The sequence below is a fragment of the Vigna unguiculata genome, chromosome 2 (genome assembly GCF_037176805.1).
Source record: "Vigna unguiculata cultivar grain cowpea cultivar isolate G323 ecotype 2 chromosome 2, ASM3717680v1, whole genome shotgun sequence".
Classification (NCBI taxonomy): domain Eukaryota; kingdom Viridiplantae; phylum Streptophyta; class Magnoliopsida; order Fabales; family Fabaceae; genus Vigna; species Vigna unguiculata.
This window is the reverse complement of record NC_140793.1, coordinates 3490890-3517635: the sequence shown is the minus strand read 5'-3', so window position 1 is coordinate 3517635 and position 26746 is coordinate 3490890. Positions and strand designations below refer to the sequence as shown.

Genomic DNA, 26746 nt, shown 5'->3' with positions numbered 1-26746 from the left:
ACTAAACAAACACATATGGACGAAAAAAAACAATCCTTAAAGATCCAATTGAATTGTATTGCATGGTATATATTGCGAGATATTCCAGTTCCAGTTAGTAAGAACACTTTGCAATAAGAACTCAAGACATATGGTAGTAATCTATGCTAAGATTCCTTTCATGCAGACTTGCGTAATGAATGCATGCAAAAGGGGATGGTCAGTGCACGACATAGTGAAAGTAAAAGGTGAAAATATAGAGTTAAAAATGAGGGTTGGGGTGTTATTTCGTAGTTGTTGACGTATCTTTCTTAGCATCTCTCTTCAATGTAGTGAGGATCATACTTATATCCTCACTGCAAATCATCGCTCGCAAATTCACTCTCACTATTACAAATAAACATAATCAACATTCACTTTTCTTTTTGAATGAATAGTAAAACCCTAAAACAAGCACAAGCTCAATGAGTTTAAAAGATAAAAGCGATGAGTTAAACTTGGTTCGAGGCAACATTCATAAATATTTGTCCCTTAGAACTATGTTTTAAAACTAGGTTATAATAATTCTTTTTATCTAGTCTAAATTTATGATAGGTCAACAAGTTAATGGATTTTTTTTATTAATTAAGAAGTAAAAAGAATTACAATTTTTTTTGTTAAAAGAAATCATAATGTATTATTGTTGTTTAAATAGTTCAAAGCTTAATGTTTAACAAGATATCTTATTTAAAACATTTACATCTTACTTGACACAACTTGATTGATACTTTCCACATTTATGGGATATGTAATTAAACAAAGTAAAGATCCATAAAATGTAGAGAAGAGTGGATATCAATGTGACATTGACCACCTTAATTAAATCACCACAAAATAACACCTAAACACTTTCAAGACAACTAAACATTTACAATACTTCAGCATGTGTTTACTAGAAAAGATACCACCTAATTAGTTAAATGTTTATGTAATATATATATATATATATATATATATATATATATATATATATATATATATATATATATATATATATATAATTAACATATAATTAATCTTTATTATTGACCACTTCAGATATATTATCTCATTAACTAGTTTTCTAAATAAAAAAAATTGTACTTATTTAATTTTTTTGCATTTATAATTTGTGATAAATATATTATTAAAATTCAATTACCTTTTTGTCATTTGATAAGAGGATTTCATGTCTTATGCAATAGTTACTACAAATGAAGTTGATGTAATGGTTTGGATTAGAGATGGCAACGGGGCGGGGCGGGGACGGGTTTCGCTATCCCATACCCATCCCCGCATAAAAAACTCATCCCCATCCCCATACCCAAACCCAACGGGTATCAAACTTTTTTCCCATCCCCATCCCCACCAGGTAACGGGTATAATCTCGTACCCATATCCGTACCCGCGTTCTAACTACTTCAATATTAATTTTTATAAAAGAAAAAAAATTACGGTAAAGAAAACATAATATTATGAAATATTCAATATTAGGAGGATTTTCTTCGATGTCAAATACCTTAAAATAAATTATAATTGTTTACATTTTATATTAGAATACCAAATAAAATTTCATGTGAACCAAAACATTTATTAAATTTGCAAACTACAACATTGATGGACTTAGTTGATAAAATTAAAAAATATTTCAAAAAAATATAAAAGGAAAACAAATATTCAAATTAAAATATATTTTAAATGTTTGTTTACTTCAATTTTTTAAATTCTAATGAATCTATTTTTTATACACTAATAAAAGTTATAATATATCACTTGATCAAAATGACACAAAGAACAAATAATAAACATAATAATAAAAGGAAAACAAATATTCAAATTAAAATATATTTTAAATGTTTGTTTACTTCAATTTTTTAAATTATAATGAATCTCTTTTTTATACACTAATAAAAGTTATAATACATCACTTGATCAAAATGACACAAAGAACAAATAATAAACATAATAATAAAATTTTGACATAGATTTTGTATCTTTTGAACTTCATTATATGTTGGATAGTGACAAAAAATATTCATAGAAATTACATTAAATTTTTATATTGTAGTAAATAAAAGTTATTTATACAATTAAAGTGGAAAAAATTACAGTATGATTAATAGTGAGTTATAAAATAACAAATAATTAGATAGAATATATCGAAATATTATTCTACATGATGAAAATAAACAATAAATAAAAATATTAAAAAACTAACAAATGTGTGTTTTAGAAATAATTTGAGAGACTATCAAAAGAAATCGCACAAGAGAAATCAAATGTATAATTAAGGTATGATAAAATGAAAAATACCTTAGAGAACTAATTATTAAATTATGTTTGAAGTGGTTAAAATTAAATAGAAATATCATTAGTGACCAAAAAATTTATCATTAAATTACAAATAAATTAGTAATTAAATTGGTCACTAAATCAAGTACCGTTTCGATCATTGAATCGGTCACTAATTTAGTCATTGATTCAGATAATAAATCAACTACTACCACCAATGACGAAAAATAGTGACTGATATGGGTTACTGACTAAATCAGTCACCATTTCATGTTTTTCTTGTAGTGAATTATCATATATTATTCCTAAATATCATTATATATATATATATATATATATATATATATATATATATATAATTTTAACCACTTCAAATAGAATTTAAAGTGAAAAAATTACATTATGATTAATAATGAGTTATAAAATAAAAAATAATTAGATAGAATATAACGAAATATTATTCTACATGATGAAAATAAAAACAATAAATAAAAATATTAAAAAACTAACAAATGTGTGTTTTAGAAATAATTTGAGAGACTATCGAAAAAAATCACACAAAGGAAATCAAATGTATAGCTAAGGTATGATAAGACGAAAAATATCTTAGAGAACTAAGAAAACTTTTCAAATATCAACATATATACCTAATGGTTGAAAAATAACAATAATTATTTTAATGAAACAAAAGAGTTCTTCAAATTAAACAAAAATTAATAATAATAATAAGTAAAGAATTTTTTTTATATTACCTTAAATTGAGAGTATAAACATTCTCATGTGAAAGGAAAATTTATAATAAATAAAAATATTAAAAGTAATATAAATATTCAAATGTGAGGCATAATTTTTTTTTATTAACATACATCATTTTAACATAATTACATAAAGGTTATGATAAGATAAAAAATATATTGGAGATGAGAATGAGGTTCATGACAAATGAAATAATTAAAAGAAATAAAAAATAGAATATATATATATATATATATATATATATATATATATATATATATAGGGGTGAGTTGATTAATTGTGAATATTTTAATAATTTAAACGAGAATAGAGATATGACGGGGACGGGTATTATGGCGGGTATATGTATATCCCCATACCCAACTGAAAAAGTCGAGGATTCCCCATATCCATACCCATACCCAGTCAATGCGGGGATTCCCCGTCAAAACGAGGACGGGTTCGGGCAATACCCACGGAGACGGGTTTATTTGCCATCTCTAGTTTGGATTAGATATTCAATATAGAGAATATAGAGATTGTAAATTTGGTTTACCTCCTTACCCTTATCGTTCTCAACATATAACGAAGATCATGTTTAATAATACATTTAACAAGTTCATCTTAGTGTACCTTAGAGTCAAATTTCCATTATTTTAACAAGTTTGTTTTATTATCCAACATAATTCTTGTACGATGATACTTAGAAAATCTATAAATACTACAAATTAAAGAAACACCCAAATGAAATTTTTTACACATGTTCAAACTAGAAAATTTCTTAAAAAATAAAAATAAAAAAAAATAAAACTTAGCTAATAGAGGAAGAAAAAAAAGGCCTATGTGGATTCACAAAAGTCGAATGTGTGGTTTGCTTTAGTGTAAACTAGTATCTACACGGGTCTTTTTTTTCTTAAGAAAAATAATTAATTTTTACTATATTTTAAAAAAATAATTTATATAATCTTAATAAGTACTATAATTGTATTTGATTATAAATATAATATTTTGAATTTTGTGAATATTTTTATAATAATAAAAATTTAATTATAAATAAGTAGTATTATCTTAATATCTATTTCTTAAAATTAATATAATAGATCATACATACCTTAATTATAACATGAAATTTGTATATAGCTAAAACAAAATTAGTTATATTATGGGTTAGAGATCCCGTACAAAACAATAATAATTATATTAATAATAATTTTATTATTATTATTATTATTTCTACTAAGAATAATAATAATGATAAATATTCATTAATAATAATAATAATATAAATAATAGTATATTTATTCCAACAATAATAATAATAATAATAATAATAATAATAATAATAATAATAATAATAATAATAATAGTAGTAGTAGTAGAATAGTCAAGACATTGTGTATCATGAATTCCATACACAATGATCAAAATAATAATACTAATAATAGTAATAATAATGATGATGAAAATAATAATAATAATAATAAATAATTCTTAATACTAATCATATTAATAATAATAATAATATATTTTTAGTTAGGTATAGTAAAAAAAAATTGTTGTATAATTAAAATTTATAATTAAACTTTTGAGTTATATAATAAATTAAAAGAAAATGTGTATAGACATGTTATTACTAAAATAAAATGTAGATTATAGGATACATTATGGATCCGTTCAAACCAATAATAATAATAATAATAATAATAATAATAATAATAATAATAATAATAATAATATTATTATTATTATTATTATTATTATTATTATTATTATTATTATGAATACTAATCTTCATTAATAACAATCATATTAATAATAATAATAATAATAATAATAATAATAATAATAATAATAATAAAAATAATAATAATAATAATAGTAATATAATATTAGTTATGTGAAGTAAAATAATATTTTTGTATAATTAAAATTTATACCATCTAAATGAAATGCTTATGTAGATACATGATACATTATGAATCCCTAAAAAATAAATATAATGTGGAGTTTGAACTTAAGATTTATGAATAGAAACACATATAGATACTATAACACCCTAGATGGATATTACTAGATACAACATAAATCATTTTGGAAATCCAACATTATATAAAGTTCCCAAGCGCGGGAAAATTATAAACTTTTATCGCGATAACCATATCATAGTACTTCATCTTTATTACAAGTTCATAATAAAGAAAACATCAAAAAGTCTATTGCAAAATGCATGAAATAAAGATATGGAAAAATCTCCCATCGTAAGCCCCCGCTCCATCTCTATGCTTCAACATTCTCACCTGAAGTCACATCTGCTCCCACGTAACAAGTCACGTGATCATCGCCAAACACAAACACACAAACAAGAAAGGGTGAACTGAAAAAGAAAAACAATATAAACAATAAGATAATAAGAATTGGCCCTCGCCTAATCTAACTTAGTTAATTTTAGTTTAGTGATCTTGTTATCACAATATACTTCCAATCTCATAACCTATATGAGAAAGATTCAACCACAACCTTGGTCCTTAGGGATTATAATGCTCCCACGAACCTACCCGCTCATGGTCCAACTCTACGGACCTCCCCGCCCGTAGTCCAACTCTACGAACCTGCCCGCTCGTAGTCCAACATGCGTGAACACCTACTATGAACCTCCCCGCTTATAGTAGCCTCAAGTGTGAGCACGGAACATACGAACCTACCCGCTCGTATCCCCACACAAGAGTACAAAAGTTACGGACCTCCCCGCCCGCATCAATGACGCATCTCACAACTCCGTTACAAACCTCTCCGCTCGTAACCAATCCAGCATATCCTTGACCAAGCTATCAAGAAAAGAAAACACCCATGCAAATCCATCTGCAAAGGACCCCTGTCACTGCGCTCCCGCCTGGCACTGCCCTATGAATCGCTAGGCGAACAGCTCCAGACCGCCTGACGGTGTTCCCCTTGCCGTCGGGCGCCATTCCTCACGATGCTCTCTGTTTCGTGGCTCATCGCCTGGCGGAGCTTCTCCTACCGCCAGGCGCCACACCAATAAAGACACTCCTCTACTGGTTTAAACACTTTCAAGGATTTTCATACACATTCAACCATTTAATCTCACATCCAGATCACTAATTACAAGCATTTACAATACTACAGTCATCAAATCATCAAGTTAACAAGTATCGACCCATTTAAGTACTCATTCGTGTATATTGGAAGTTAAACATACAAGGATCAGTCCCCAAACTTGCACATGCGATACTATGATCTGAATGCCATTATTATCATTACCTCACCTCTTTACAAGAACACTATTTTCATATCATAATATTTCGAACACATAGTTTATAACGACACTCACCACCAACCTTCATATGCTCCATCTCAAACTAATTTGACACCTTAACAATTATGTATATCAGACATTTCATATAAGCACGATTTCATACCAGCAATCTGAACACGCATACAATCGTACTGAAGCTGTCCTGCTAGAATACTCGTTCAATTTTCTCAAGTCCACCTAATATAGCTCATGCATCAACCCAACCCATTTGATAACTCTTACATCACACAAGTACCCACATTTTATACTAACAATCATTCCCCAACACCCATACTTTAATCCTTGATTCCCCACTGCACACCCCAACCCGCTGAACATGCCAAACCGGTGCTGGCAGCTCGGGATCCCCTGGTGGTATATCAGATACCGCCGGGCGGCGCACCAGTGATTCTAGAACCATTCAGGTTCCCTCACCTCTGCAGAAATCTATTATCCCTAAATTTTTCCCAATTCAATTTCTCATCACAATTCGACCACATGTATTCATGCATTAACACACATTGTTCAATTTTATACAAACTGATTGAGGCTTCTTATTAACATATTGCCGATTCTCATACATCACAAATAGCAATCGCACATAACCTATAGAGATCATGCGTTTGTACCCAACCCCATATCTATCAGATTCCCACACACTAGTTCATCATCACCCAAACACATCAATGAACATATCATCTATATTATATAAACACAGTAGTCCAACCATATCCCAAAATCATCAAAACGCAACAAAATCACACAACTCCAGTGCACGTTGCCTGGCGATTCACTATTGCCGCCAGGTGGTTCGTCACAGAGCCCAGAAAATGGATCAGAGATGGATGTGTCGCCTGGCGGAGCATTCGTAGCCGTTAGGCGGTTTCTGGGCAGATGTCCAGAATTTACAAAATTCACATGAAAATGATAGAAACGCAACTATCAAGCCATAGAATCATTCCAGAACTGTAAAAATACAAATAACAATCATGAACAGCTCCCCTTACCCGATTTTTCCTTGCTCCAATTACAATTTAATGATTTGTGCTTGTTGTCCAAAGCCTCCTCTAAGGGTATCTTCTTCAACTCCCTTCAACCCTCACTCTCCATCTCTAGACCACGAAAATTCCAGTCCCCTCTCTATTCCTCTTGGTTATCACACTCCCTTCTCTCTCACCAGTTCAGCCCAAATTAAATAAAAAAATAAAAAAAAACAAAATTAATTTATATTTTTAATTTTAATGGCCATTTACTCTTGATTACTGCACCTAACTAACGCCTCTCTGATTTCCTAAGGAATTTCTATAGTTTTTATAGATTTTCCATTACTTAACAAAACACAAAAAAAATATAAAAGGTCCATTTTCTCCAACCCAAGACTCGAACCCACATGCTTCCAACCCCTCAACCACATGCAAACCAACAAACCAATCACATTATTCATGTCAATTTACCCATTCGTGTGAACCTAAATCATGCTTTCATATTCACAATATAATTGCAAATTAAAACAAAATTAAATAAATCTACTAATGACATGCTCGGGACTTGAACCCAAGTCCCTTCAACATAATTAAGTGCTCTAAACCACTTAGGTTCCCATTGTTTCTTGTCTAGGATTTATCAAAGACCTCTCCTAAGGTAGTCTCAACCACTCATTCCTTATATTCTATTAATTATTAATTTTATGAATTTCCTGGATCTCACATTACTCCCAACTCAAAAGAATTTTCGTCCTAAAAAATTTTACTTACTAGGAAATAAATATGGATATGATTCCTTCATGAGTTCCTCCATTTCCCACGTTGCTTCTTGTGTTGCCTCATCCCAAAGAACCTTTACCGTCTGGATCTCCTTCCCTCTCAGTTTCTTGACCTAAGAGTCCACTATCCTTACTGGTCTCACATCCAATGTCAGATCATCCTTGAACTGGACATCATCTGTCTCTAGCACATGAGTGGGATCTACAATGTATTTCCGTAACTGGGACACGTGAAACATATTGTGAAAATTTGCTAGATGTGGTGGCAACGCAATTTCATATGCTATCGGCCCGATCCTCCTGTTAATCTGATATGGCCCTATAAACTTCGGCGTTAATTTCCTGGATTTGATTGCCCTCCCAATGCCTATAGTCGGGGTGACCCATAGGAACACATGATCCTCCGCTTGAAACTCTAACAGCCTCCTCCTTTTTATCTGCATACGACTTTTGTCTACTCTGAGTCGCACGCATCCTATCCTGAATCAGTTTGACCTTCTCCGTCGTTTGTTGTATCAACTTCGGCCCAATCGTCACTGACTCTCCATCCTTATACCAACATAGTGGGGTTCTGCATCTTCTTCCATATAATGCCTCGTAAGGCGCCATTCCAATGCTTGAGTGATAACTATTATTGTATGTGAATTCCACCAAGGGGAGTACTTCACTCCAACCACCTAAGTGATCCAATACACACGCCTGAAGCAGATCTTCTAGTGACTGAATTGTTCTTTTCGATTGACCATTCGTTTGAGGATGATATGCAGAACTCATTCTCAGTTGAGTTCCTAGTGCTGCTTGTAAACATTGCCAGAACCGTGAGGTGAATCTAGGATCACGATCTGACACTATACTTGTTGGAACTCCATGTAATCTTACGATCTCCTGAATGTATAGCTCTGCAAGTTTATCCATCGACATCCTCAGATTGATTGGCAAGAAGTGCGCACACTTGGTAAGTCTGTCAACTATCACCCAAATGGCATCATACCCTTTTACAGATCGAGGCAGGTGAGTCACAAAATCCATAGAGATACCATCCCACTTCCACTGGGTATCTCCAGCGGTTCTAGGGTACCTCCTGGCCTTTGGTGTTCAATTTTAGCCTTCTGACACACCAAACAGGCTGCCACAAAGTCCGCCACATCTGTTTTCATCCCAGGCCACCAGAATAACTCCTTGAGGTCCTTGTAAATTTTCGTCATACCCGGATGGATACTGAGGCGGCTCTTATGTCCCTCATCCAGAACCCTCCTCCTCATCCTCCAATTTCCAGGCACACAAACCTGATCACGGAATTGTAAGATACCATCAACCCCCATCTTGAATTCCTTCCCTTTCTCTGTACCCAACCATCCAACAATCTGTTGTAACTCGGCATCATGCACCTGCCCTTCTCGAATCTCCTCTAGAAAGGTGTTTGTAACCGTTAACATACTGCACCAGATATGATCAGAATCCAGTTGTAATCCCAAATTCATATCGCGTAATTTCTCTGTCAGTTCCAATTCTTTCACCATCAGCGAAGACATATGTACCCGCTTCTTGCTCAAGGAATCGGCTACCACATTAGCCTTGCCTGGATGATAGAGGAGCTCGAAATTGTAATCTTTAAGGTACTCCATCCACCTCCTTTTTCTCATGTTAAGTTCTTTCTGATCAAATAAATACCTTAAACTCTTATGATCATTAAAGACTTGGAATTGGGAGCCATATAAGTAATGTCTCCAAGTCTTAAGAGCAAAAACTACCGCAGCCAGTTCCAGATCATGGATGGGATAATTCTTCTCGTGGATCTTCAACTGTCGAGAAGCATACGCTACCGCCCTTTTCTCTTACATTAATACACATCCTAACCCTTGGTATGACGCATCATAGTACACTTCAAATCCTTGAGTTGTATCAGGAATGGCTAATACCGGAGCCGTGGTCAGTCTCTTCTTCATCTCTTCAAAGCATGCCTCACATTGTTCTGTCCATGAGAAGGGTTTGTCCTTTCGCGTGAGTTGCGTTAAGGGACTTACCATTTTGGAGAACCCTTCTATAAACCGCTGGTAGTACCCGCCCAACCCTAGAAAACTTCTCACTTCTGTCACCATTTGCGGCCGTTCCCATTTCAACACAACTTCTATCTTTGTAGGGTCGACTGCGATACCATGAGCCGAGATTATATGCCCAAGAAATTGGACTTCACTCATCCAGAACTCACATTTGGATAATTTTCAATACAACTGATGTTCCCTGAGTATTTCTATAACATCCCTAAGGAATATTACTTTGAAAATGACGTAAACAATTAAATAAAATGAAATAAATATGACGACATAGGTAATTTCCTCATTTATAAACACATGTTCCCAAAACGCGGGAAAATTAAAATCGCAAAGTTCAAGACATTATAAACGTTCGCAATTCAAAGTTATTACAACTTATAAAAGCCCAAAATGGCTAATATTCAAAACTAAAAAAAATACATCAAAACTCAAGTCTTCAAAAGCCCATAAGATCCCGCACTCCAGTCTCAAACGTCTCCTGGCTCACCTGTCAAATTATCTGCTCCCGGATAATAAATCATCCGATCATCGCCACACACACAGATAGGGTGAGCTATGCATATAAAAACAAATTAAATATGATACCCATCCCAATAAAAATTTGATGATATATGTTAATTACAAATTATCCACCCCTGATCTTATATTCCTTCATGAGTCATATGCATGAAACTAGGTCCTGGGACTTTTACTGTGCTTCCACGAAACTATCCCTTTCGTGGTCCAACCCTACGAGCCAATCCTGCTCATAGTCCATCCCCACAGACTCCTCGCCTGTAGTACAACATCCAAGCTTACTCAACTTGGACCCTGGCACGCACGCAATCACCATACTATGGACTCCTCGCCCAATAGTAGCCGACAGGAACATCACAGTTCCTTGCCCATCGTGCGTCCATCGCATGCAATCACCATACTAAGGACTCCTCGCCCAATAGTAGCCGACGGAAACTCAACTAGTTCCATGCCCATCATGCGTTCAACCACTCCAGCACATCCCAGACCCCTATTGGACTTAGTCCGTCAAGCCCAAGCATAAAAGAGGTGAACTTAGTCCTTCAAGTCCACTAATCAAAGTAAAACCCAAATTTTACAGCCACAAACACCGCCTGTCACCGCCTAGACACTACTAGGCGGACACAGACAGAAAACCGCCCGGCGGTCACACTCCCACCGCCAGGCACCGCTGACAAAACAGAACCCGTAATTCTTCGTCACCGCCTGGCGGACACAACCCTGTCGCCAGGCGCCATACCGGTAGCGAAATGCTACTGGTTCTTGGCACTTTTTACAAGTCTGAATACCTCAACTTGCAATACTAATTCCACACACCACTTATAGTATTTAAGACATATCACCAAAACTAAAACATACTTAGTTCAATTAATTCATGCCCAACTCAATTATTATCATGTCATAGCATACCTTATTTGACTCTCAAACCTAACAAGCCACAAATAACAATAGCATCCCTACCACTTATCATCATACAAGTTATTCTGTGAATATTCCATACTCAAAGTATTGCCATATACCCAATTAATTCTTACACCCATCCTTTTCCCTTTTAATTACCTTAAACTGGGTCTCATACTCAATATACCCCGGTTTCTAAAACTCTTACACTCTTTTATTCATTCCACCCCAATCTGATCAGTATTTTACATATACTTGGACACCCAACTAACATAACAGCTACCAACATGTAAGAAACACCTCATGCACATATTTGATCTTCTGTTTATTATTTAAATATCCTAGGTAATAAAATCCATCCCCTCTCAAAATATTTACAATAAGAACCCTAAATCAATGCGCCCCATGGCAAGGCACCAACCAAGTCGAACCTGTTGCTTTACTGACAGGTCATTCCCAAATCAATGCGCCTCAGTACCATCGCTTATGACAATTCATTCCCAAACCCAAGCGAAACCTAAAATACCAACTCACATGAAAATTCGTGAAATCTTCCACCAATTTCGCGATTACAGGTAATCACACAACAGCTCAATCATACACGCATCATATAAATTAACCCAGACGTCCAACATCGCAGAAACACCCAAAACCTGCAAGAACTGGACAAACCAGTTTATATCGCCTAGCGGGTAACACCTTGCCGCCAGGCGGTGCATGAAGAAAACCCAGTTTTTGGGTCCTGAACGTATGAGTCGCCTGGCGGTCCTTCAACACTGCCAGGCGGTTTCTGGGAAAAATCCAGAAAACTACGAAAAACATCATAAAACGCAAAAAACACAATGCAATTCCATTCACACATGGCATAGTTTATCATATCCAAAATAAAACCAACATAAACAGCTCCCCTAACCTGGATTAACGCTTTCCTTGCTCAAAATTTGACTTCTTTAAAACTCCAATGTTCACCAATGGCTTCCTCCCAAATTACCCTCCTAACTCAACTCGCCTATCACTCTAGAAACTTGTCCCTCTCTGAACTCTTGGTCCTCAACGCACCTCCTCTAATTCCAGCTAACCAAACCCCCCTTTTTACCACTAATGAGCCTTATAATGGAGGTTTAATAATGCTTGATGGTTAAAAACGAAATTAAGGTTTAATGACAGTGTTGATTACCCTTCAATTGCATAATACCTTCTGTCTTTTCAGCCATCCTTGGCTGCTAAGTTTACTAGGGTTTCCTTTAACCTTTCAAATTCAAGACAAACCTAAAAATGGCAAAAATAGAGTTTCATTTGAGTCCCTCTAAGGTTTGAACCCACACCCATGCAATTGGCACACACTAGAGGTCCCTCTAGAGTTTCAATGCCAAACCATTCAACCAATTCATATCATATCTCATACTAAACAATACAATTCAATTATTATAAAACTCCACAACATGTTTAATACACATAAAAATAATGCTAATTTAATAACACACAAAAATAGCATACATAGGATTTGAACCCAAGTCCTCTCACACAAATCAAGTACTCTCAACCATTTGAGCTAGTACTTTTCCACATCACACATTCTGCATTTATTACCTTAAAGATTCTATTCACCCGCATTTAATTAAATAACTATTTAATTAATTATTTAATTTTTCCCGGGTCTTACAATTTCTAGCACCACCCTCAAGTGCACAGCGTGTTCATCCTAATCTTTGGAGTAAATTAGGATGTCATTGATAAACACAACAACAAACTTATCCAAACACTGTCGGAATATGCAATTCATATAATCCATGAACACCGCTGGAGCATTTGTCACTCCAAACGGCATCACGATATATTCGTAATGTCCATAATGAGATCGGAATGTCGTCTTTTTTACGTCCTCTGGCTTGACCAAAATCTGATGATACCCAGATCTCAAGTCAATCTTTGAGAACACCCTAACTCCTCGCAGCTGATCTAATAGATAATCTATCAGCGGTAATGGGTACTTGTTCTTAATTGTCAGTTTATTTAACTAACGGTAGTCGACGCATAATCTGGAACTCCCATCTTTCTTCTTAACCAGTAGTACTGGGGCTCCCCATGGAGATGCACTTGGCCTGATGAATTTCTTCCCTAACAGAACTTCTATCTACTTTTTGAGTTCTGTTAATTCAGCTGGTGCCATTCTATAAGGAGCGACAGACCCTGGACCTGCCCCAAGGATGAGGTCGATAGTGAAATCCACATCCCTGCTTGGGGGAAATCCAGGAACTTCGTCAGGAAACACATCCGCAAAATCAGCCACCACAGATATGTTACGGATCTGCTCTTCACTACTCTTTTTCTCTGACTGAGCTATCATCATGAAACAGGTAGCTCCCTCTCCCAGTTCTTTCATAGCTTCTTGAGATGAAATCAATTTTACCCCTTTAGTTTCTGGGAATATCAATCTGCACCGTCCATAATCCATTACCACATGGTGATTGGACAGCTAGTCCATCCCCAATATCACATCCAAATCCTCCAACGGCAAGCAGATGAGGTTCACCTTGAACCTACAGCCCGCCACTTCGATCGAGCATCCATCACAACTAGTACTGGTTGTAACTTGCCCAAACGTCAGTGTCGAGACTACTAGCTCGAGCCCCAAGTCATGAACCTCTAATCCCAACCTCCTCACACATGCATTGGAAATAAAAGAATGTGAAGCTCCCAAATCAAAAAGCACCCATACATTCTGACCCATCATTACACATGTATCTAGTATAAGATTACCTGCTCGGTTTGCCTCGGCGCTAGTCAGCACAAACACTCTCCCTACTACTCTTGGCCTCTCTATAGAGGGCAACTATGGTCGTGGCTCTACGACCGTCTTCTTATGAGGGCACCTGTCCGCAAAGTGGCCGGGTTGATCACACACAAAACACTTTCGTCCTCCTCCACTACTCCTTGCTTTACGAGCAAGTCTGGGGCAGTCTCTTTTTAAATGTGCTCCCCCACACTAGAAACACTTCAACCCTTGTGACGACGTCTGAGGTCGATTATAAGGCTTCTTTTGGTGTCTAGCCTCCACAACATTCCTCTACGGTCTGACTACTTGACTAGGCCCCATCTCTAACTGTTCCACACTTTTTGCTTGTTCCACCAAGAGGGGAAATTCTCGGATCCTGAGTGGCACCAGAACCCTGAGCAGTTCATGTCGTAGACCCCTCTCAAATTTTTGACAACGCCATTCCTCTGTGATATTCTGGGTGTAAAACCTCGCCAGATATTCAAATCGGTTAACGTAAGCCTGCAAAGTCATATTACCCTGTTGTAAGGTCAAGAACTCAGCCTCCCTCTCATGCTTAGCACTATCTGGAAAATATTTTTCTAGGAATCTCTTTTTGAAATTCTCCCAACTCACTTCCTCCTCTCTGGTCCCCATTTGTTGCTGCATTCCAACCCACCAGTATTCTGCATCACTCACCAAGAGAAAGGTGGCATAGGCCAATTTTTGTTCATCTGAGCAGCCCAGTACACGGAATATCTTTTCACACTCCCTGATCCATGTATCTGCGTCATCAGGAGTGGCCTTGCCATTGAACTTAGCTGGTTTGTGCCTCATGAAATCATCCATGCTGACAGGTCGGGGTGCCGGTTGTGGTAGCACTACCTGTTGCGGCTGCATAGCGTCAACTAATCGGTGAATATCATAGGCAATTTCATCAGCTGAGTTATTGGCACCAATTCTTCTACCTCTTCCACCAACCATTTCCTAGTTTCTGGAACATAGGTATCATACACCATTATAATTTATCTCGAAAAAATGCATTAATCAATACACACCATGCAATAACACATATCTCAACAACTCTACAATGCAATCAATTTACCCTAATCTCACAATCGCGTTAAGCTCACTTCCCAAGGCCCAAAAATCATTTTGAAATCATATGCTCTGATACCAAATGTAACACCCCATATGGATATTACTAGATACAGTATAAATCATGAATTTTCTTTTGGAAATCCAACATTATATAAAGTTCCCAAGTGCGGAAAAATTATAAACTTTTATTGCGATAACCCAATCATAGTACTTCATATTTATTACAAGTTCATAATAAAGAAAACATCATAAAGTCTATTCCAAAATGCATGAAATAAAGATATGGAAAAATCTCCCATCGTAAGCCCCTGCTCTGTCTCTATGCTTTAGCATTCTCACTTGAAGTCACATCTGCTCCCACGTAACAAGTCACGTGATCATCGCCAAACACAAACACACAAACAAGAAAGGGTGAGCTGAAAAAGAAAAACAATATAAACAATAAGATAATAAGAATTGGCTCTCGCCCAATCTAACTTAGTTAATTTTAGTTTTGTGATCTTGTTATCACAATATACTTCCAATATCATAACCTATATGAGAAAGATTCAACCACAACCTTGGTCCTTAGGGATTATCATGCTCCCACGAACCTACCCGCTCATGGTCCAACTCTACGGACCTCCCCGCCCGTAGTCCAACACTACGAACCTGCCCGCTCGTAGTCCAACATGCGTGAACACCTACTATGAACCCCCCCGTTCATAGTAACCTCAAGTGTGAGCACGAAACATACGAACCTACCCGCTCGTATCCCCACACAAGAGTATAAAAGTTACGGACCTCCCCACCCGCATCAATCACGCATCTCACAACTCCGTTACGAACCTCCCCGCTCGTAACCAATCCAACATATCCTTGACCAAGCTATCTAGAAAAGAAAACGTCCATGCAAATCCATCTGTAAAGGACCCTTGTCATTGCGCTCCCGCCTGGCGCTGCCCTTTGACCCGCTAAGCGAACAGCTCCAGACCGCCTGGCGGTGTTCCCCTTCCTGTCGGGCGCCATTCCTCACGATGCTCTTTGTTTCGTGGCTCATCGTCTGGCGGAGCTTCTCCTACCGTCAGGCGCCACACCAGTAAAGACACTCCCCTACTGGTTTAAACACTTTCAAGGATTTTCATACACATTCAACCATTTAATCTCACATCCAGATCACTAATTACAAGCATTTACAATACTACAGTCATCAAATCATCAAGTTAACAAGCATCGACCCATTTAAGTACTCATTCGTGTATATTGGAAGTTAAACATACAAGGATCAGTCCCCAAACTTGCACATGCGATACTATAATCTGAATGTCATTATTATCATTACCTCACCTCTTTATGTAAGACCCGTAGGATTTAATTAATTAAATAAATAATTAATTGATAAATGCGGGAGAGGAAATAATTATGACATTAAATTATGGTTGGTATGACGTGGAAAAGTATTAGCTCAAGTGGTTGAGAGTACTTTAATTGTGTATGAGGACTTGGGTTCGAGTCCTATGTATGCTAATTTTTGTGCTATTGTTTTATTATTTAATTTATGAAATCATGTTCTGGTATGATATGATGTCTGAATTGGATTTGTTAAGCATGAAACATGAATTGGCATGATGGTGTGATATTGATTTGGTAAGTGCACGGTTATGGGTTCAAACCTTGGAGAATCATACTAAAAACTTTATTTTTAGCATTTTTGGCTTTGAATTGAATATGAAAGGTTGGGAAAAACCCTAGATAGTTGAGAGGCAGCCTTGGGTAGCTAAAAAACAGATCATAAAGGTCAATTAAAAGGTAATTAACAGTACCAATAGGTAAATTTTCGTTTTGGGTAATTAAACTCTACTAAAAGCCAAGTTTAAAAGGGTAAAAAGTGGTCATAGTGAAGGTTTTGGCAAGCTAGAATAGTAACCTGAGTTAGGGCACGAGAATCAGAGAGATTAGTGAGGATTGAGTGAGGTTCTGGTGAAGTTGAGTGAGCACACCAAGAAGGGGGAGACGTGGTGATCGTTGGAGTATCTCATACAAGTCAATTTAAGCAAAGGAATTCCAGGTTAGGGGAGCTGGACTCTGCTGTTTTTGCTTCAAACAATATTATGATGTGATGTATGATAATTTGTGGTGCCTATATACTGTTGTAATCTTGAAATACTGCGTTTCTGGGAAATTTCCAGAAACCGCCTGGCGGGTGATGAACCACCGCCAGGCAACTCATCTGTTATGTGCTATTTTGGGGTTCTGGGAAGGGAACCGCCTGGCGGCACACTCCCGGCCGCCAGGTGACGCTTGGGATTTACACTAATTTTTGGGTTTGCGGATGAAGCGCCTGGCGGGGCTGGGTGAACCGCCAGGCGGCGCGGGGCCATTTTTCCTGTTTTGGGGTTTTCTGGAATTCTAGGCTACATCTGATCGGTGGGAAAGCTATTTATGGTTAATAATAGATGAATTCGATATTGTATGGTGTGGATTTTACGCATTAGTAGGTACAAGTGAATGAAACAGTGATTTAACGTCAAGGGATGAAAGCGGGTTACTCTTGGGGTGTAATAGTTGTGATCCTTGTGGGGTACAATGGTAGTGAATTGGAGGGCTAAAATTATTGGATTTGTTGTGCCGAAATGGGAGAGATTGTATTGAGATGGATGATAGGTAGTGGTTGGGAAGGTTAGCAAGGGCAAAAGAGAGCATAATGGTTCTCTGGTCTGATACACCGCTTGGCGGGGGGACCAGTTACCGCCAGGCGGCAGCGTTACAACAGGTGCAGGCTGGAGTTCTTGGTGGGACTGGTTCGGACTGGATGTGGGGAAATTCGTGCAGTGGGTGTAATAGGCTTTGGCGTGAAGAAATTTGGTTACGAGATGGATTACATAATTAGGAGAGTGGAGACTCAAGTATGGTTAATGAAATGGGGTAATTATAGGGTGGACCGTGAGAAGAGAACTTTGACAGATGAGTTTTAGGACTGAAATATACCTGTAGTGGGTTGAGTGCTTTTTGGTCAGATTGGGTACCAAAAATAAGGGGGCGTTCTATGAGCTTAATGGGAGAATTAACCATGTTGTGGTCAGATTGCGGAAATAAATGTTGTGGTCAGATTGTGTGATATTTGGTTGTTGGCGGATTTCTAAATAATCTTAGTTATTGTAATACACAGGCAAGATAGGATGAGATGGCTCATACTGATATAAACCAATTTTGGTGTTTTCATATTCAATTAAAATGAGTGTTTTGGATAGTACAAATGCAAGTATGGAGACTAACAACAAAGTGGAGTGTAGATAAATCAGTACACGACGAGGTTCTGATATGGCGCCTGGCGGTGGGGTCCAACCCGCCAGGCGGGTAGCAGTAGTATAGGGGATCTGTATAACGGGAGGCGCCTGGCGGTGAGAGGTATTCCGCCAGGCGGTAGTGAAAACAGTGGTAGGGTCTGAAGAGGTAGCGCCTGGTGGTGGGGGGCTGGACCGCTAAGCGGTAGCGGAATCACAGAGGGATCTCGAGGCTTGGTCGCCTGGCGGCAGAGGCAGTTCCGCCAAGCAGTCGCTATTGCGAGAGAAATTTAAAGGTGTTGTGCGCCTGGCGGTATGCGACACCCGCCAAGCGGTCTGGAAGCTGGCAGCGCCTAGCGGCACGTGTCCCCCGCCAGGCGAATAGCACTGCTGCAGCTTTGAAACTTTGATTGTGTATTTGTGATCTACAAGGCGTCTAGTGGTGCTTTACAGGTGGGGTTGTTGGTGTTTCTTGAGTTGTGGCTCAGAACATATCCCTTGAGTTGTGGCTCGAGATAGGGGTTAAGCACGTGGTATTCCTTGAGTTGTGGCTCGGAATAGCATCTCCTTGAGTTGTGGCTCGGGATGGCGGATGAACACGAAGAACCCTTGAGTTGTGGCTCGGGTTGGCGAGTGTTACCGGTGTGAGTGTGCTGGTTGTGGCCAGTACGGATGGGTCCAGATAGATTGCCCTCCTCAGTTGTTGGCTGACGAGTTTGGTAGTCTTGGGACGGTACAGACTATGTTCATATATGGGAACTCTACCTGGCGTTACGATGTATGATCCGTAGTATGGTTTCCCGCACGTGCTCTATCAGTTGTGGCTGATAGGTATGGCAGCAAGTCACCTTGAAAGTAATCCTTAGATGATGTAGAACACGAATAAACCGACTGGGGTCAGATAGTAGGAATAAAAGTATAGGGCAATATGGGATGTTAAGTTCACTACTGTGATACGTATGCATGTTGATATATATATATATATATATATATATATATATATATATATATATGTTTGTAGCATTATATATATGATTTATCTACTAAGCTCACCCTATCTGTGTGTGTTTGGTGATGATCGTGTATGCGGTACACAGGAGCAGATGTTGATGATGCAGGTGGCTCAGGTGGAGCTTAGTCGCGGAGAGGGGTTCGACTTGGGAAACTCTTATGTTTTATTTATTGCTCTTGAAAACAGTTGTAAACCTTGATGGGTGATTTTATAACATTGGTATTTTGGTTTTTTGTAATGGAGGTTTATAAACTTTATTCGATCATTTAATAAATTTTAAATTTTCCCTCGCTTTGGGAAAATGAGGTATTATTAAATGCGCTGATTATTTTATTTTATTTATTTTCTTTCATAAATCCGTAATATCCTGACGGGATGTTACATTTGGTATCAGAGCAATGGTTTTCAAAATGATTTTTGGGGTCTATGGGGAGTGAGCATACCGTGTTACACTTGCGTGACTTACTCTCTGTGTTATTATTTTATTTTTTGATATGAAATCCTAATTTGAGCTGTGTGTGTGAACAACTATAATATGTGGCACGCACAAGCTATGGCTAACAGGAGGAGGAGGAACACCGTTGGAGCTGACGACATAGCTCAGGCGATCCATCGTATGGTGGACACGATGCAGCCAATAGCAGCGCCACCCAAAGCTGTAGTGGCACCTACCAGGCCGGTATCTATGGAGGATTTCATGAAACACCGGCCGACCAAGTTCTCTGGCAAGGCCACTCCTGATGAGGCAGATGCCTGGATGTGGGAGTGTGAGAAGATCTGTCGGGTGTTGGAATGCATGGATGAGCAGAAGCTGTTGTTTGTCACATTTCTCCTGGTGGCAGACGCGGAGTACTTGTGGCAAGGGATGCAGTAGTTGATGCAGACCCGTGAGGAGCAGGTGACCTGGGCTACCTTCAGGACGAGGTTCCTAGAGAAATATTTCCCAAACAGTGCGAGGCATGAGCGGGAAGCAGAGTTCCTCACGTTGTAGCAGGGAACCATGATTGTGGAGGCATACATTGAGAGGTTCGAGTATCTTGCACGTTTCTACACTCCAGTGATCACTGAGGAGTGGAGGTCTAGGAAGTTCGAGGGGGGACTAAAACATGAGCTGCGCAGATTCTTGGTACCTCTCAGAATCAGAGAGTTCCCGGTTTTGGTCGAGCAGGCCAAAACAGTTGAGCAGCTGGAGATGGGGCCCAGCCGAGCAGCACGGTCACAAAAGGTTGTGACAGACACTCGTCAGCAGAAGAAACCTTATAGCAGGCCATTGACTACCCCCAGGAGGTTATAGTGCTATAACTGTGGCGGAGAGCACTTGAGGAGAGACTGTACTAGACCTGCCAGCAGTACAGGTGGAGGTAGTGGCACTGGTAAGTGCTACGTGTGTGAGTAGACATGGCACTTTGCACGTTAGTGTCCTAACAGAAAACCAGCTGGAGACGCGCCAGCCAAGAAACCTGTAGGAGATCGGCCTAGAGCACCAGGGCGTGTGTTCGCCTTGATGACTATAGAGGCAACACAGTCAGGTAATTTATTGTAGTTCATGTGTTTGTTGTGTGACCACGAGGTGGTGGTGTTATTTGACTCAAGGGCCACCCATTCATTCGTGTCTAATGAATGCGTGGGGAGGCTCGGACTTGATATGCGAGAGCTGGAGTGCGAATTGATAGTCGCGACACCAACATCTGGAGAGGTATCCACCACTTCTGTATATGTGGGATGCCCCATGGAGGTGGCAGGCCGTAGGTTCAAGCTGAGTTTCATTTGTCTGCCGATGGAGGGTCTGGATGTGATTCTGGGCATGGACTGGTTGCGGACAGCGCAGGATAGTGTTTTCAGATACGGCAGGGTTGGAGCTTATCTCGTCTAATCAAGCGGTGAGGGAAATTGAGGCTGGAGCTACATGTTACATGATTGTGGCTCAGGCGGAGAAGATGAGCACGGCCAAGAACACTATTTTCATATCATAATATTTCCAACACATAGTTTATAACGGCACTCACCACCAACCTTCATATGCTCCATCTCAAACTAATTTGACACCTTAACAATTATGTATATCAGAAATTTCATATAAGCACGATTTCATACCAGCAATCTGAACACGCATACAATCGTACCGAAGCTGTCCTGCTAGAATACTCGTTCAATTTTCTCAAGTCCACCTAATATAGCTCATGCATCAACCCAACCCATTTGATAACTCTTACATCACACAAGTACCCACATTTTATACTAACAATCATTCCCCAACACCCATACTTTAATCTTTGATTCCCCACTACGCACCCCAACCCGCTGAACGTGCCAAATCGCTGCTGGCAGCTCGGGATCGCCTGGCGGTATATTAGATACCGTCGGGCGGCGCACCAATGATTCCAGAACCATTCAGGTTCCCTCACCTCTGCAGAAATCTATTATCCCTAAATTTTTCCCAATTCAATTTCTCATCACAATTCGACCACATGTATTCATACATTAACAAACACTGTTCAATTTTATACAAACTAATTGAGGCTTCTTATTAACATATTGCCGATTCTCATACATCACAGATAGCAATTGCACATAACACATAGAGATCATCCGTTTGTACCCAACCCCATATCTATAAGATTCCCATACACCAGTTCATCATCAGCCAAACACATCAATGAACATATCATCTATATTATATAAACACAGTAGTCCAACCATATCCCAAAAATATCAAAACGCAACAAAATCACACAACTCGAGTGCACATCGCCTGGCGGTTCGTCACAGAGCCCAAAAAATGGATCAAAGATGGATGTGTCGCCTGGCGGAGCATTCTTAGCCGCCAGGCGGTTTCTGGGCAGATGTCCAGAATTTACAAAATTCACGTGAAAATGATAGAAACGCAACTATCAAGCCATAGAATCATTCCCTCACTCTCTACCTCTAGACCACGAAAATTTCAGTCCCCTCTCTGTTCCTCTTGGCTATCACACTCCCTTCTCTCTCACCAGTTCAGCCCAAATTAAATATGTTCCTCTTGGCTATCACACTCCCTTCTCTCTCACCAATTCAGCCCAAATTAAATATGTTCCTTGGCTATCACACTCCCTTCTCTCTCACCAGTTCAGCCCAAATTAAATAAAAAAATATAGAGGGTCCATTTTCTCCAACCCAAGGCTCGAACCCACATGCTTCCAACCCCTCAACCACATGCAAACCAAGAAATGAATCACATTATTCATTTTAATTTACCCATTCGTATGAACCTAAATCATGCTTTCATATTCACAATATAATTGCAAAATAAAACAAAATTAAATAAACCTACTAATGACATACTCGAGACTTGAACCCAAGTCCCTTCAACATAATTAAGTGCTCTAAACCACTTAGGTTCCCATTGTTTCTTGCTTAGGATTTATCAAAGAACTCTCCTAAGGTAGTCTCAACCCCTCATTCCTTATATTCTATTAATTATTAATTTTATGAATTTCCTGGATCTCACGGATACAAACAACTTAAAATAATATTTAAAAAAACATATAAAATTAAAAAGAAAATTAAACTTTAAATATTATAAACAAAGGTAATATTATATATATATATATAATATGAAATATATTGTGATTTGACATTTTTATTAAAACCATATTCATTAATAATAATATTGACAATACTACTATTAATAATAATATTTGGATAATGGTAATACAAATACTAATAATAATAATAATCATCTATAACTATATATAAAGGGGATTCCCTCTTTTGTGTCCACATTTCATAATTTCAATTTTACCCTTTACAATTTAATTATTTATTAAATTTTTAAAAATTAACGGTTAATTTTACAAGTTTTTATAAAACTATTTATTTATCTTCTTTTTCTTTTTTCTCATACTATTCATCAACAATTATTTTTTTCATATTTTCTCCATACATTTCACTTTAATTTTTATAAATATACTTTTATTTTGTTCATTAACTTAATAACATTACAATATCATCAATTATAAATATAATTCGAAAAATGCGTACATGCAGGCGCGATAGCGCCTGTGTTTACACTAGTATTAATAATAATAGTAGTAGTAATATAGTATTTGTTATATGAAGTAAAAAAATATTATTGTATAATGTTTGGTCCCTATTTGTTTTTTCAATTTGATCATCATTTTCTTTTTATGTTCAATTAATTTTTATCAATTTTGGTCAATTTGACCTTTTTGGACAACTGTATTTAAATATTTAATATCAAAGAACGGTAGATGTCACATGTCAGATTTTTTTTTTTTTGAATCATTGGGATATATTTTATGTGAAATTATAAAATTGACATGACAGTAAATTAGTAAATTAGTGATGTATAATAAAATAATATTAAAATTTATAATAAAACTTTTGAATTATATGTCATATTAAAATAAAATATTTGTGCGTAGATTATTGGTAAAGTAAAATATAGACATAATTTACATTATGATCTCGTACAAAATAATAATAATAATAATAATAATAATAATAATAATAATAATAATAATAATAGAAGAATAATAGTACTAATAATAATAATACAAAATAATAAATATAGTAATAATATAGAATAATAATAATAATTATTATATAGAATAATAATCATAATGATAAAATAATAAAAATAATACTAAATAATCATTAATACTAATATTAATTCAAATAATAATAATAATATTACTATAAATTAATACTACTAATACTAATTATTCATTAACAATAATAACAATAATAAATATTCATTAATACTCATAATATTAATAATAACAATAATATATAATAATACTAAAAATTTATTAAAACAAATAATATTACTACTAATATTAATTCAGATAATAATAACAATAATAATTATAATATTATTTCAAATAGTAGTAATGATAATAATATTAATATTAATTAATGCTACTAATACTAAATATTTAATAATAATAATAATAACAATAATAATTCACTTTTTATATGCACGGTTATTTTTTTTATTAATTTCATTTATAATTTTATTAATTGAATAATATATTAACTATTATATTTATCTGAAAAATTTATATATATATATATATATATATATATATATATAAAATATTTTTATAGTTATATATAATTAATAGATGTCATTTTAAAAAATTATAATCTAAAGAAATAATTAAATAATTATATTAATATATATTAAATTATTTTTATGTAAATATTTGAATATTAAAATATATAATAATTATTAGGTTTAATTATGCTTTGGTCCCCATTTTGGAGTCAAAATCTCAATTCGGTACCCATATTTTTAAAACTCTCAATTTGATCTCCTTTTTATGTTAAAAAGTCTCAAATGTGTCCTTTCTGTTAAGTCTGGTTAGATGCCGTTAAAGGGAGTGTCACATGTCAGTTCTTGGATTTTTTGACTTATTTTTATTTTATTTATTTTTTTTAAAAACATAAAAAAATGCCACGTGTCAAGTTGTCATCGTGCCACGTGGCAGTGAGAGAGTGATGTGGCAGTGACAATGACACGTGTCACTTATGTCATTTCCAATTTCTCAATTTGGTTCATTTATTTTAATTTTTGTCTCAATTTAGTCCAATTTTTTGTAAAAATTAGCTATTTTGTCCCTCTCCAAATTGAAATCAAATTTAATTTCTATATAAATATACACAAATATTTCTATCAAAATTGATATTTCAAGTAAATATTTTTAACCAAATTAAGTTCCTTTAATTAATATTTTACATTGAACTTTATTTAAAATTGTTTTAAAGTTGTTAATAGAAAATAATGTTAATAGAAAAAAATTCATAAATTAACTAGTTCATGTAACAATAAAAAATATATAAATTTAAAATTTGAAAACAATTTTAAGTAAAGTTGAATGTGAAACACAATTTTAAATAAACTTAGCTATGTTAAAAATATATAATAAAAACCTAATTATTATGTTGATACGTGATTATAAGTTTAAAAAACTATTCTAGATGATGTTTACATAAATGAATGTTTGTTGTGATTATAAATTAAATATTGCTGAAATGTAATAATTAGTATAGGGCAACTAGGTTAATCAAGGATGCACTTCAATCAACCGTAGAAGAACAAGTTGTTGAATTTTTACACATCATTGGACACAACATCAAGAATTGAAGTGTATCATTTTTTTTCATCGGTTCGGATAAACTGTCAGTAGAAACTTTTACAATGTGTTGAACACAATTTTAATGTTGGAGTCTGAGTGATGAGTTCAAATTTTTGCCCTCATTTAATATTTAAATTTGGAGATTTAATTGAATTTTCTGTGCTAAAAGATTGATTTAATTAGGATTTGTGATTATTGGATTTATTGAGTAAGTTTGGTAAAAGTGGCGTAAAAATTGATTTTAGTTGCATAAAATATTATTGGATATTCTAACGTTTGTTAATGCAGCTGGAATTTATTTTTGGTCAATTAATAGTGTGATTTTAAAATATTCAAAGTTACAAAATAAGTCCAAAATCAAGAAATTCTGAAAAAGAATAAATCAGGAGCTAAATGCACCCCCAGATTTTATTTGCACACTCCTCCCTCAAATGGACCACAAAAACCTGTTCTGCACCCCCAGTTTTCACTAAGTTGCACCCCTCCTACCACTTAAACTCCACTAAACCAGATCATGCCATGTGGCAATCCCCACCTCTTAAAATTAGCCAACCAGAACAAGCCACGTGTCATAATCCTACCCTCACCAAATTAACCAATCAGATTCTGCCACGTCATCATCTCCTCCATCTCACTCATGAAACCCTAACCCTAATTTTCTTCTCTCCTTCCACCACCATGGCAGCCGCCGCCGCACCTCCTCACCTCTTCCGGCCACCGCGACGCACCAGCAGCCATGGCAGCCACCAGCCACCTCCATCACGTAATCTTCTCCGTGAGCTTTTTCGCAACACCATCGCGTCCCAACTTACTCCTCCATCTCTCCCGCAACTCACCTCGCCGGCCACCATTACAGCAGCCATCGCGACCATCTTCTCGCGCAGAATTCCACCACGAATCTGCACC

At 36.3% G+C, this 26746-nt stretch overlaps 1 protein-coding gene across 1 annotated transcript; it reads right to left on the bottom strand.

Moving 5' to 3' along the window:
* Positions 1 to 14636: 14636 nt before the first annotated feature.
* LOC146888214 (uncharacterized) lies at positions 14637 to 15308 on the bottom strand. The gene has a single exon (XM_085670004.1). It carries the CDS (start codon positions 15306 to 15308, stop codon positions 14637 to 14639), a length of 672 nt encoding a protein of 223 aa, XP_085526130.1.
* Positions 15309 to 26746: the final 11438 nt, after the last annotated feature.

Bases quoted from the DNA above. Each gene is read 5' to 3' on its own strand.
- LOC146888214 (XM_085670004.1), bottom strand. From the start codon at position 15,308: ATGGTTGGTGGAAGAGGTAGAAGAATTGGTGCCAATAACTCAGCTGAT.